The sequence below is a fragment of the Harpia harpyja genome, chromosome Z (assembly GCF_026419915.1).
Source record: "Harpia harpyja isolate bHarHar1 chromosome Z, bHarHar1 primary haplotype, whole genome shotgun sequence".
Taxonomy (NCBI): Eukaryota; Metazoa; Chordata; class Aves; order Accipitriformes; family Accipitridae; genus Harpia; species Harpia harpyja.
In genome coordinates, this window is record NC_068969.1 from 114,937,363 (window position 1) to 114,952,156 (window position 14,794).

At 42.3% G+C, this 14,794-nt stretch overlaps 1 protein-coding gene across 2 annotated transcripts in view; it reads left to right on the forward strand.

The window, feature by feature from the left end:
• The window catches only part of DCC (DCC netrin 1 receptor), a 572,411-nt gene that overhangs the window by 427,691 nt on the left and 129,926 nt on the right, over positions 1 to 14,794 (forward strand). For both annotated transcript variants that reach the window (XM_052778515.1, XM_052778516.1), the window contains exon 12: positions 5,300 to 5,349. In XM_052778515.1, coding sequence (XP_052634475.1) covers positions 5,300 to 5,349 — 50 coding nt within the window. The remainder of the gene's footprint in view (positions 1 to 5,299; positions 5,350 to 14,794) is intronic.

Below are 14,794 nucleotides of genomic sequence, written 5' to 3' on the forward strand. Positions count from 1 at the left end.
CGTGGCTGTGACCCTGCCGGGGACCGAGTCCCTCATTGTGCCACCCCAGTAGCCCAACCTCTTGGTACAGTGAATTCCCCGAAAATTACTCACTCCATCTTTATCTGTTTGGGAGAAGTACTGAGCTGTTTCCCTCCTCTTTTTTCCCCTGCAAGAATTACACAGGAGTTTCCTGATGCAAAACTTTTTTTAGTTTGGGGGAAAGGTGCAGGCTGTAATGAAACGTCCATGGGAAGGTTTGGTGGCTGGAGATCGTGCCAGCACCAGCAAGGCTCGGTGACATGGTGTGCTTGTTTCAGTCTTTATCGAGTCGGGATCTGGCCCTCTTGCCTCCTGGCTCGCTGTCCCCAGTTAGTGCCGCTGTCCCTCCCGTGTCTCTCCCAAAAGAGCAGCCTGGGGACCTGGGTGCTCTCTGCGCTGCAGCGAAATACACGGGGGGCTTGCTCGGCCATCTCATTCATTCTGGATCATTCTGCTCTACGACTGAAGAACAACAAACCACCAGCAAAACTGCAAAGGACATGGGTTCATCTGATGGGCAACTGAAAAAATATTTTTTTAATTTTACCAGATAGAAACTGAGAGCAGCCCTGCAGAGAAGGACTTGGGGGTATTAATGGATGAAAAACTGAATATGAGCCAGCAATGTGCGTTTGCAGCCCAGAAAGCCAACCGTATCCTGGGCTGCGTCACAAGAAGCGTGACCAGCAGGTCGAGGGAGGGGATTCTGCCCCTCTGCTCCGCTCTGGTGAGAGCCCACCTGCAGTACTGCGTCCAGCTCTGGGGTCCGCAACATGAGAAGGACACGGACCTGTTGGAGCGGGTCCAGAGGAGGGACACGAAGGTGATCAGGGGGCTGGAGCACCTCTCCTGTGAGGACAGGCTGAGAGAGTTGGGGTTGTTCAGCCTGGAGAAGAGAAGGCGCTGGGGAGACCTTATAAAAACTTAAAGAAGAAAGATGGGGACAGACTTTTTAGTAGGGCCTGTAGTGATAGGACAAGGGGTAATGGTTATAAACTAAAAGAGAGGAGGTTCAGACTAGATATAAAGAAGAAATGTTTTACGATGAGGGTGGTGAGGCACTGGAAGAGGTTGCCCAGAGAGGTGGTGGATGCCCCATCCCTGGGAACATTCCAGGTCAGGTTGGACGGGGCTCTGAGCAACCTGATCTAGTGGAAGATGTCCCTGCTCATGGCAGGGGGGTTGGACGAGGTGACCTTTAAAGGTCCCTTCCCACCCAAACCGTTCTGTGATTCTGTGAAAAGAACAAATCTGAGTACCTTGCCACATGAACCTTCTTCCCATCAGTAAGTCTCCAGCAGTGAGGCTCATCTCACGTACCTCTAGCCACCTCGTCCAACACAGGCAGCAAGGCTCCTCCAGTGCATTCGAGGCTTCTTCCACTGCTGAGTCACCCTGTGCAGAGACAGAGCGGCCGACTTATCCCTGGATGCATCTATCTCTGTTCATTGTGTATTGCATAGCTAATGCTAGGTAAAATGAGTTCTGCTGTAATTTCTAATGGTATAATTAAGACGTGAATAATAAACAAAAAACAAATTTTACCAGGTGCATCCAATTTCTTTGATCAAGATATAAAACCAGAGGAAGTAATTGTAATCTCGCAGGCGCTGGGTTTGCCAGGGGAGCGCTCTGATTGTTATGCGACCTGAGAGATTAAATCAGAGTCTCTGATTTGGTAACGCAAAACTTCTCCTTGACTGAACAGTGAGCAAGGAATAAAGACACCCAGTATTGCTGTGGAAGTGATTGAGTTCGATGCTGGGTCAGGTCTGGATTTATTTCTCATTTTGATTGAAGATCTGGAATAAAAGAGGAGCGCATCAGTTATGTTCATGTATGCAACAGAACTGGGAAATGTGACAAGCGTTCACTGAAGAGAAATAAACAAGATAATAGAAAGACAAACAAATAGTAAAAAAAAGAAAAATTAAGACAAGTTTGTCCAGTAGGGGAATAATATGTAGTAACAATAAAACTTGAAAGTCAGTAATGAGAGGGAAAGGTTTAAGGTGGCAATGGCTAAACGTCGCAATGAGCCTTCGCTGCCCACAAGAGAGGGGGGAGAAAAGAGGAATCACGTTTGAGAAACTGGGGCTCTGAGCAGTTCTGCCTTGCTCACAAAGAAGGGCAAATATTCTCCAGTGAGAACAGGCTTTTCTGGGAGATAGTGGCATTTGCCAGATCCGGCTCATTCAGAAATGTCCAAAAATATCTCACTTTTCTTTTTCCTTGCAATACGGAGTACATCAGAGACGGTTTTCTGTCTGATATTTTTCAAAATGAGGGGAGTGCGAGCAGTGATGTCTCCTCTGTGTTAAGGGAGATGAAATGTTTCACGTACTGTTTGCTGCTGCTGGAACTGTTGCCGCAGCAATGCCTTAGATCAATTTTGCACTGTCGTGGGCAGTATGGAAACAAATAAAGAATGGTCCCTGCACTAGAGAAACCAACCAGTTTCTAAAGCTGCTAATCTGGAGAGAGGAAAAAAAGAGCCTGAACAGGGAACCACTTTGCGTGCGGAGCCCCGGCAGGTCGGGGCAGAGCTCAGAAGGGGGCTCGGGTCCCCCAGCCTGGACCCTCTGCTCCGATGGAGAGGCAGGTCTGGGTGGTTAAAATGCATGATGTCAAGTTAGTTTTGTATGTTCCTTGAACGTGTATCTTCACATCAAACTGTGGCAGGATAAGCAAAACGGTCCAGAGACTTAGCTGCTCTTTTCAGGAACTCCCAGCTGAGTCAGGCTATTGCTTACCCTGGACCTTTTCCAATAGCAAATCTCTGTGACTTGGGATCCTCACAGTGAGGAAGAGTTTCAATATTCCTTGCCGCTCACTTTGCTGTACCTCTCTCTCCAAGCAATTTGAGTTTTCAGATCACTATGATTCAAATGCATCTTTTTTTTTTCCTCTTGTCTCTTTTTTTTTTTTTTTTTCCTTTTTATGATCCACAGAGCCTTTGTGAAGGACAGCAGTATTAATGTGGGACTTTGCTGCCACCAGGTCCCTCCTGGTTAGCTGTTATTACTTCTGCTCTTTTGTAGCCTGTATTTAAAATATTATTTTCTTATTAGCACTGACAAATGACTTAGCTCTGACTGACTTAAATCCCTAAATAGCAGCATGCACTGAGGATGCTCCAAAGTGCTACGCTTTGGGAATTTTTTTTATTGAACATAGACGTGACTAGACAGAGTCCAGCGGAGGAGCTGTCTGACCAGCACTGCTTAAAATGATCTGGGGAAAGTAGCATTTATACGACTTGCTGTGATCCTTTCCTTTAATGACTGTACAGGGGTGTTTCTTATCGTATTAGTGGCCATTACATTCTTTAGAGAGTCACAGATGTTAAGGTCAGAGGCAACTTCTCACTACAGATGCAGCCTGCCTCTCCCGGAGCGCGGATCTCGAGCCAGTCTGCTCATCTCTGTGTGCCACAGCTGGCAGCTTATATGGACAATATAGACTATAGAAAGAGACAATATAGACAACAGCCCCCATTAAGTCCACCTCTATACAGCACATAGAATTTCACCAGTTCATTCTGGTGAAAGTTTTGGCCAACATAAGTGATTTGCAGAAATATTTACGTATACATTTTGCTTGGTGACCTATGTCCCATGCTCCTAGACAGCAATTTTTAGTGAATACTGAAGAAGGTGAAAAGAAAGGTATGCCTGATTTCTAATGTAGATGGATTCCAGCTCATAGCTCTTTGCCTATTAAATTATTCTCTACAGCCAGAAGTCCTTTCCCCATTCAGGTAACAACAGATAATAATTCAAGCACTTCTTAACACTACACTTGTTTAAATAAAATCAACTTATTTGATCTCTAAAATGTTTCAGGTCTCAGATCATTCTTGTAGATCTTTGCTGTATCAATTCAAATGGGTGGACAACTGCAATGAGAATGATTTTGCCCTAGTGTTCTTGTTAATATCATCTAAAAATGTGTTAAACGGCTCTTCTTTGGCTCTCTTTTTCCCTAATCAATCCCATTGCAAACTATTCTTAAACTGGGTATTCACCATGATCCTTTTTCAGCTCTTTCTTTCCAAATTCAGGGCCACCTTCCTGTAAGCTTAAACTATATCTCTGCTTTTCAACTGTTCGGTAGCCCAGGTTAGCAGGCAGGCATTATTTCTCTGAAAGGAACATAAAGCTTCGGGTTCGTGTCAGGCAGTTGATGTGTCACCAGCTATGAACTTATTTTTAAAGCTCTTGGCTCCTCAGCGGTTGAATTAATACTTGCCATCAGCTGGAGGCATATATATTTGAACCATTGTTGCACAAATATATTGGAAATAAATGTACAGCAGATAGGGAGTGGAAAACAGGCAGAAATGTGTCAGTAGTTAGTTGCTAATGGCCTGTCCAACCGCGCAGATGCTGGGCATTCCCCAGTATCCGTGCCGCGTCTCGGTGGTGTGAGCCTGATCCTTCATGGGGAGGGAGCTGGCAGGATGGATGGGATACATGAATCTTCACCGTCCAGGTTTTTCCTGCAGCTATAGCTAGAGCGAGTGTGAGATTAAAGGAACTTTTAAGATGGAAAAACCCCCTTGTGTCAGAACCATTTGTTTTATTTAAAGCTGTGGGTGCCAGACCTTCTCGTTAATGCCTCGTGAGGCATCTGTATAAGACCACGTGTTGAATAGCTATTAGCCCCATTTAAGAATTAAAGTATATTTACCGGAATGGATATAACAAAGTTTAGTTGTATAAAACCAGGTATGGGTTATATTATGTACGACAAGCAAAGCCTTAGTGTACAACACTGTTTTTAAATAATACCTAAAGACAAAGTTTCTTTTCTCTTTCCCCCTTAGGCGTCGTTGTAGAAAGAGGCGCACTGCTGCCGCTGAGAGAGGAATACCCTGCTCTGTCTGTATATAATATCTGTTCTGAAATGCACTTTAATACATAAAAGCCAGAGAAATTGTGGCATGTTCTTGTTTATTTCTGACCAAGTTTGTAACAAATAACTGAATGCAAGTAGTTGGGCTCACTGTAGGGAGCCCGCTGACTGGCTGTTTAAAAGGCTTACTAATAGGTCTATCAAAAATGGGAAGAAATGAACAGATGCATTTGTTTTTCCTCTCCCTAGGGGACCTCTGAAGTGCCACCTGGATTAGCTGCATGGTTGTGATCAGATTATAAACTAGCTGTAAAAGCTGCACTCTTTTCTTTCCAACAAGAGAAATACTCGATGTAACCTCCCCTGCCTTTGATGCTAATGGCAATATTTCCCATTTCTTTTTGCTTTTCTTCCCTTTCAGTGCCCAGTGCCATGCCTCAGAACGTCTCCTTGGAAGTGGTTAACTCCAGGGTAAGTCTGCCATGTGCTCAGCACCTCATGGCCGGTGATCACAGGTATTTGTGTAGCTATTCCTACTTTGTGTAGCTATTCCTACTTTGTGTAGCTATTCCTACTTTGTGTAGCTTCTTCATATACAAAGAGACCTAATCTGCCCCTGCATGTCTGGGAGATCATATTAAAATAAGAACTGAAACACCCAAAAAATGTTTTAGAGAGAAACAGTGATTTTTCCAGAGAGGCTTCAGCAACGGTAGTATCACTTAAACTTAGGTGAACAAGCAGAAACTGTTCCCTGATTGCAGATTAATATCTGCAATAAACCTAACTGCGCTTTGATTAAATGGAACAATCTCAGGGAATAATGAGCAGCAGAGCTGTTCCTGGGGAAGAGGTGGTGTGGGAAAGAAATATTTTCTTGGTAGGTTATATGCACCACATGCATGCAGGTAGGTCTGTTGTCATCTTGCTTATTCCAACAAATATATTTGTTTTCTGAATGGTGCGTTTCTTTCTCTTAAATCCAGTACTTGCTTCCTTAAAAAAGTCTAACATTTCCATATCACTGATAAAGTGGGTTGATTTCATTTCATAAGATAATATTGGACATTATAGGTGTTAATTATGCTTACTGCTTGTTGAGTGCTATTTTTGGATATATTTTGAAAAATGTTTGAGATTATTCCCTTTCTTTTTATTCATTCCTTCCATTTACCGGACCTACATAAGCTTTTATTCTGTAGCCGATTTCAATGATTGGCCCATTTGGACATGGAAAAGCTCGCGCTTCAGAGCGTGGAAGAAAGGCACAAAAAGCCCACTCGTATCTTGTCAGGATGTCCTCTTGGACATGATCTTTGGAGATTTCCGTTTGCACAGCTACCAAGGGGTAGGAGCCCCAAGATCACCGACGAGGATAAACTCCAGTTTAGAGGATATTTATATAATCTCTGATTTGCTGGGAACACTGAGTACCTGTCAGTTTGATCTTTCTCTTCCACTGCTCATTTTCATGACATCAAATGTATATTCTGTTTTATTTTTATTTTTTTTAATGCACCCAGCTCCAGTTACTTTTAAATTCCTCTTACACGTAGTGCCCAAAGGGCATTGGTGTCTTGGCACATCTTGTTCCAAATGTATGTGTTTACTTTTTCTTGCTTATTCTCAAGGTAAAATGTCACAGAGCAATTGATCACGTTTCGTGACCTTTTGTGGTGATCATTTACATTTAAAGTACTTGGAACAAAAATAGAAAAGAAGCTGTGGGGTGCAGTGCTGCACAGGATGGTGTGCGGATGCTCCTACCCTACGATGTGTTATTGCGTTATTGGTACTTAGAGATGGAGATAGTTTGTAGGGATGGGGTGAGGGAGGATGGGCTGTGCGTCCATCTCGCCCTTATCCACCGTCATCAGAGGTCGTCGGTATGTTCCCAGTCGCAGAGCACTAAACGTTGGGAGTCTTGACGGGATATTCATTTGCAGATACAAGTGCTGTATTGGACAAAGGCAGACTTTGGCGTTAACCTGAGTGTTTGGCTGGACTGTACTGTGCAGGACTGCTGTTTCGTGATAGGCAGAAGAAATGGGTCGCAGTCCTTCTCTGCATGACCAAGTGTGTGTGTTGGAGAACTACGCCGGTGGTAACGCGAGGGCTTTTCCATCGCCCCTAGAATGAGGCCGCTGTGTGACATAATAACTGTGTAAAAAGGTATCTTAAGGGTGTATGTATGAAATGGGGATCTTTATCAGAGAGAAAGAAGAGATGTGGAACCAGCTGGGACTCTTTTGGGTCATGTGGACATAGGAAAGAACAGATACCAATATATTCCAGCAAATCTTGAGAAAGCATGAATAGAATTTAAATATTGACATCTAGGTAATTTGGAACAACAAATACAGAAATGAACTAGACTCACTAAATCTTAAGGAATAAAAAAGTTTTTCAAGTAGAAGAATCAGCTTCAGAGACCATGCCCAAAAAACCCCTTGCCCATTCTTTTGCAGTACAACTCCTGTGGCATTTGTGGTCGAGGCACAACTAAACTGCTAATGTTGTAAAGGGCTGTATGCAGTCTCCCACTCTTGTAAAAGGCTGCAATAACCCAGAATATTGTACTTTTGCAGTCCATTTTTTATCACGTTCTTGCTTTTCTTCTCTCTTGGCAGCAGTCAGAATTAATTTGACTAAACACTTACCATTCACAAACTGATTAAATCAAAACAAACAACTAAATAACCCTCATAGTTTGCTAACTGGATTTGAGTGGTGCGCAGAAGAGCCCAAAGGCTGGCCTTGGCAGTTCCCAGAATTGTTTAAAATTTTATCTGTAGTTTAATAAGATTTCTCTCTTTATGCTATTTTTCTTTGGCAGTGGCAGATCTATTAATTTAATAACATAACGGAGATGGCCAAGCAAATGGGAGATGCTTGATATGAATTACTATTATCATGATTATTGCTTAATATTGATGGTGTTCTGTGACTGGAGACCTCGGTCAGATCAGAATTGATAATGGTGAGGACTGTGACAGAAATACAGTTCCCTGCCTAAAAGAGATTTCACCGTAAAATGCAACACAGAAATGGCTGAGACAAGTAAGGGGGTAACTCAATATCGAAGCTGGCAAAGTGCATAGGGTGCTTGCATGGACTTTTAATTAGAGCTAGGTGATCTAATAAGAGAGGAGAGATTTATTTTGGACGTCTTTTGTTTCAAAATACCCTGTTTTGCTTAAGGAAAAGGACATGTACAATGTACAAAGGGGTTTTCCCAAGGAATACCTGCATCAACAGCTTCTGTTTCTGGCAGAAACAACGTGGCAATGGCCAAATTTTGGTCAGCAGAGGAGGTCAAAAAAGGGAAACATTTTTATAGCAGGCTTTTAGAAAACAAAAAAGTGTAAGACCTGCAATTCTAAGCTGAACTAATTGTTGAAAGTTTTATCTTTTAAAAGAGAACTTTTTTTTAAAACTTCAATCTGTAGAACAAGGAGATCTGCACTTTGCTGTATCTGGGGCAACAAAAGAAAAAAAGAATTCTTATTCTGAGGGAGATCCAACAGATCTGAACTCTTTTGAGCTGGCATACAATTTCTGCGACAGCCCAACCGTTGCTTTAGCTGGGGGCCGTGAGCTGGAAGGCTGAGAATTTGCTCCTTTGCTCCTTTTGTCTTTTATTTGAGGAGATCTTATTCTTCCTTTGAGCTCGTTTCTTCCACCCTTTTCAAGAACCAGCGTGAAGGCAACTGTTTGTGGTTATTTATGTATTTGTTTACTTCTTTACCTCCTTGCTTTAAATATTGGTGCGTTTTTACTTTTTGTAATTTTTTAAATACTAATTAGCAAATCTGAAATGCATAAATAGCTATAGATTTATCTAATTAAAAGTGTATGCAACTTTATTTCTTCTTCCCATGTTAAAATACAGAGAAAAGTGAAGAAATAATTGGAACTAACTGTAGAAGCAGAATTCCTTTGGTCATATTTAGTAGCAATTTAATCCCGGGATGTAGTTCCACTTAGATGAATAGGGATTGCTTCTAGGGTAAGATTTTTCATAGGGTAGTTAGAGCTCTGAGAACATAACTGGTAATGTTCTCCTGGGGAAAGTTAAAAGACATGTAATGAATCTGGGGGGGGTTTGTCATTTCTTTTCTGTGCGTCTGTTTGTATCTACGCTTAAGAAAAACTTCACAGTCATTATGCCCCATAATGTTTGCAGAATCATACCACAAATCAAAATTTGTGCTGTTTATGAGATTTTAAAAGTACCAATAAATAAACTGCAGGAAGAGTTATCTCTATCATTAGTTCACATTAATAAAATATGGGGGTTTGTATCAAATTTAACGAAGGAGAAGGTGGCCTAAGCTAGCAATAGCCGTGGATTGTAGACTCGAATTCCACACTTGTAACACTTTGCTGAGTATTATCCGTAGCTCTTTCCAGTGTGAATAATTGTATTGTTTAACATTCGCTGAGCAAAACTCCCCTTCTTTTTGCCTCATGTGGTCAATTATTCCTAGCAAAACCTCGGCAGCTATGGAGAGCTTATTTTACTGTCAGAAGAGCTAGGCTAGTGGGTATCAGGACCTCCAGCCCTAACAAATCACTTAATTTCACACTACTTAAACACACAGATATGTGCCTTCTGGAGATGCTCCATATTCATGGCAACTTTGACCTGCTCAGGGCTGCAAGGTGTTTCTGCCGTCGGACCAAAATTCAGCGGCAGAGAAGCTAATCAAGCCCGAGCCCGGCTGCTGGATGTTCAATCGCAGCTGGCTGGCGTAACGCTGAGCTTGACTTCGGGATCGGCCCAGACAAGGGCAGACTGTGGTCAGCGGCAAAGCGGCTAACTCCGTTTTTAATTATGTTCAAAAATTTTAACGTTTTGTAATGGAGAACGGCACCTGAGGTGACGAGTGCTGCAGAGTATCTTAGGGTAGATAGGTACTTCGGAGCTAGCTATACTTTTTAAAATCACATTGATATTTTTATGTTGTTTCTCTGTCCTTTTTCTAAATTATTTTATCCAAAGGGTTTAGGCACTTGAAGTTAGGCATCTGGCTGCCTGCTTTCCTAGGCACTCACCTGTGGGACATTTTACATTAACCCATATTTGCCAGTCTGTGGCCAGAGAGGCTCTGCTGATGGGACCTAAAGGAAACAAGCCTCTTGTCAGGAGTTTTACATCATCTACACATAGGTCTGCCACTCAGCTGGAAAACATTTAGCCGTCTCCAAATTAAAGTCATCACCAAACTATTGGCTCTTTGACAGTCCGTGGAAAAAAGTCTTGACGATTTTTAAGCTGTCAAAGTGAAACGTTATTAAGTTTCTCCTCCTCCCCCTCTGATTTTGGTCCCCGCATTGATTTCTGCTGTTGAGAAGGATGCAGACACGAGGAGACGTGCCTTGGGATGCTCCATGACAGACGTGAGGCATGCAGGAGCCAGATGTTGCCACTGCAAAAAATATTTTTTTCATTGCTTGGCATCTGGGTCTGGAGGCTGCTTTGCACTGACGGCAAGTGATACACTCCAGCACAGCCAAAGAGATCAACCATTCTGTCAGATTGCATTTAGCTCAGCTGCTTAAAATTGCTCTGCTACTAAATGTACATTAAAATGTGCTATAAATGCATCCTAAACCTTCAGAGGAATTGTTGCTGAGCTGTATATCATTGCTGTGTAGTGCCACTGGCTCACTGGAGGATGAGGATGGATTGGGCCCTTTATGATAAAGCAATATCAAGAGAGAATGTTTCTTTTAAGGCTGGACAGACTGCTTAAAGTAGGTGCGATATATTCTCTTTAGTGTCTTTTATTGCATCTGAAACATTTGGTTGGCATGGGAAGTATTTTTCCCCCGAACGAGCATTATTTATAATGCTTAGAATTGACGTTAGGAAGCATTTCTTTACCGAGAGGGCGGTCAAACTGTGGAACAGGCTTCCTAGAGAGGTGGTTGGTGCCCCAAGCCTGTCAGTGTTTAAGAGGCATTTGGACGATGCCCTTAATAATATGTTTTAACTTTTGGTCAGCCCTGAAGGGGTCAGGCCGTTGGACTAGGTGATCGTTGTAGGTCCCTTCCAACTGGAAATATTCTATTTCTATTCTATTTCTATTGTAATTCTAATTCTGTTCTAATTCCATTCTAATTCTATTTCTATTCTAATTCTATTCTATAATTATCCCTTATCTCGCCAGTGAAGTTTAAAACTGCCTAAGAAAGCAGCAATGATCTGGCCCGGGGTAGAGGAGCTGTCTCCCATCCCAGTGAGGGGGCTGCTGGGGAGCCCCTCCGTGCCTCCCCTCCGGCCCCACGGGTGAGGTTTGCAAAGCACCGATCCATCCTTCAGCTCCAGTCGTGTCGGGCGCTGAGTTTCGCAGCTACAGACTGGCTAGGAGCAGAGCCCGTTCTGGTCCTGAAACGCAGCAGTTGGCCAGAGCCTGCTGGTGGGAGCAGTCACCCCATTTTACAGACAGAAAGACTGAGACCTGAAATACTTTTTCGAAGTGCGAAGTACTAACAAAATTACTAAGCGATGCGATGCTTACACATAATGAAACAGTTCTGGCAGTACAGTTTATTTTGGGGAAAACTGAGCTGGTGGGTTATACTGTCAAACAAACTGCACCTTCAGTAGCGTTCGCCACAACCCACCTTCCAGCGGGGATGGTGAGTCAGTAAGTACAAAAAAGCCACGAGAGCTCGGCAACAGTGACAGCTGAGCAGTAAGTTTAAGTGCTTACTTGGGCTAACCCTGTGCACAAGGCTGCCCTGTGATATTTCCATCTGGCATTTCATGGCAAGGTTGAGGGAACAACGGGGTAGTTGAGCTGGATTTTAACGTGGTATTTGCAAAGTGTGAAAAACATGGTCCTTTCTTTAAGTAGCTAATGTTTGTAAAGCATTGTGGAGGCTGAAGCTCTCAGATATACATAAGTGTTGTGGCTGTAGGAGAAGATGAGCTGTGAACTGGAAATTGAGATTGGATTCCTCATAAAGGAATCGATATCAAATAAGTAGTTTAAAAGAACCAAAAAGTAAAATCAAAATGACTGTCACCACTATTTAGAGTTGTGTCCTCTAGAGACAATTTACGTAACCTTTAAATATATTATTTATGGAGAAGACCACAGAGAAAGAGCTCTTTAACCTTTAAATCTATTACGCGTAGAAAAGGATAGTAACAAGCATTGAGCTTAACCTTTAAAAGGAGAAAATTTGCTGAAACTTGTAGATCAATACCTTCCAATTCTTACTTTTAATTATACACATTTCTGAGACCAAAACTGTTTGTGGGTGACTCTCTTAGAAAACATCCCTTGAACTAATCCTGCTGGAAGATGTGTCGTAATCAAGAAAGCATTATAACTGTGCACTTCAAAGTGCATTGATGTATTTATCTTGAATAGAACGATAATTTTTTTGTTGCACTTTAAGGGTATCGTCCACGTCTGACACCTCAGTGCTGAGTACATATAAAGTCTCAGAGGTTATGGTGTCAAAACTGGACAGATTCATTTTGTTATGGGATTTGATTAAACCTTGTTCAAGGTGATGAATGTTCTGGCCACCTTTCCATTTAAGATAAATTTAGAGATACTATTAAGCCACTTAATGCACCCAGGCAACACACAGAGTAGGAGCTCTGGGCAGTTATTTCTTAATGATAAAGACTCGGGAGCTTCTGAACAGTGTAGCACGAGAGGTTTACCCAGAGACCAATAAAGCAAATTAATGAGCTATGACACTGATTAGTAGAGCTATATGTTCCTGGGTATCTCTGAGAGAAACAATAAAAAGACTAGGGAAGGAGAAAGACAAGGTCAGGAGGAACGGGCAGGGGAGCAGATAGCGCGTGCTGCTCTGCCCCTCTCTCCGACCCAAAGCCAAGAGGAAGGAGATGCCGGCCTAAATGCTGGGATTATATTTTCCATGCTCAGGACAACGTGATCGCTGTGTGTCTTTGGAAATAAACAAACATGCCAGGTTAAAGTACCAATATCCCTTCTAATGTGAGCAACATGGGAAGCTTCTGAGTCAAACTTTACTGATCGTGAAGGGATTTTAATGGTAGCAAAAATATTCAGCCTACTGACCCTGGGAAATGATTGTAACTGCTCTACCTAGAAGCTTGATATCAGGAAAAAAACCCTCTTAAAATTGTCATCTGGCGTGCCTCTAGGCAGTTGTCCCTGGCCGCAGCGGAGGGCTGTACCGCCGGGCAGCCAGAGGCATCTGGGGCATGCCCAACCAGTATTTTGGCAGCTTCTGGTGTTTCCCTCTGGAATCCCAGCCATCACGGTTTCCAGTATTATTTTGGGAATTCTTTACTCTTCCTCCTGTGCAACTTTTGAATCTTTTCCGGGGGAGGAGGCTGTTTCGATACAATCCATATATACTGAAGTGCACAATATCTTTATATTGTGTTTTATGTTTTTATATGTTAATTTTACATCTATGGATTAGATGTAGCTAAGAGTCATGGTATCAAGAAGGCACTAAATATTAGAAAAAAACCCACAAATGAATATATGCCAAAGAATAGACTTCAATTCTAGATAATGAGTAAAAAATAAGTTTCAGGATATTAAAAAAAAAAAAAAAATGCAGTGATTTTCCTCAATCACAAAAAATTAATTTGAATTTTTTTTTTTCAAACCTTTGCACAGTGTGGCAAGGGACTAAAGACAGCTATTTCCAGCGCTCCGTGCAGTTGCACCTAATGTTAATGCAGCTTGTCTGGTTGAAAACTCTCCCTTTGGCATATGACGTACACAGGGCAATGGTTTCAGTCAGAGCAGATTTGGGTTTTTGTTTGAGATGTATACAGCAGTATTTTTTCATTATGAGCCTTGTAATACTAATGAGAGGCTAGAAGTTTATCTTTGGTTTAGGATGATGCCAAAAAGTAATTTTCACCCGTGGGCACTGATATACCATGACCATGTGCTTGGCCATCACAGGCTCCATCCAAAGTGAAAATAGAGAGGGAGTTTAATGCCCATTGAACTGGGAAAGCTCTCTGCTTTGCATTTCTATCCGGAAAAAATATTTTTGACCTGCACTATTTTCTCTGAGCAATTGAATGATGGTTTTCTTCAAAGTCTAATATTTACACAGTCAGTAAAACTCCAGCCTTGAGCAGGGCTCTCCCAATTCTTCTCGTTGTAAAAACCTCTGAGTTCACTCAGCCGGTTACTGCTTGGGCTGGAAAGAAGGAGCAGAAAAAAAGGTACCTTAGAAAACTGCTGGGACAATAAAGAATTCTTCTGGTGCTCTGGCCAGCGTTCAGTCTGTCCCATGGCGATCTGTCTCTCTCATGCTCTTCCAAGAGCATGCGGTTGTCAGCTCCGGCTCGGCTCTCTGCTTCGCACAGGCATAGAAGGATTCAGATCCTCCTAAAGAAAACCTTGACTTCACAAGGCGTTTTGTGTTGTCAGAAGTCCCTCAAAATCCATAAGCAGGTTGGTACAAATGGCTCCGTCCCTGCCAGGAGACGCGTTTGGATGCTGCACATCATTCAGTTGTTCTAATATTTACTTTTGCTCCCTTAAGAGATCCTTATCCTTTTGCAATTAGGCAGTTAGACTAACAAAATAATTTATAATCATAACAAACAAAGCAGTGCAAATCTGTTCCTAAATATATTTCTCCTTAATATGATGTGTTGTGGTGAACAGTTTATTCATTTATAAATATGTTCCTTGAAAATTACTGGCGTAACATTAGTCCTGAGAAGCACAACATTGTTTTTAATATTAGACAAAGTGACTGGACTTAGCACAGCTGCCTCTCTTCCCAGCAAAATTTATTTTGAGATATATATATATATAAAAAGAAGCCATGCTTTTAGTTGAGAACTGGGAGCTGGTAGGTCTGTGTTTTAATCCCAGCTGGTTTAGGAGAAAAGGTTTTATTCTGTGGGTCGGTTCCATCT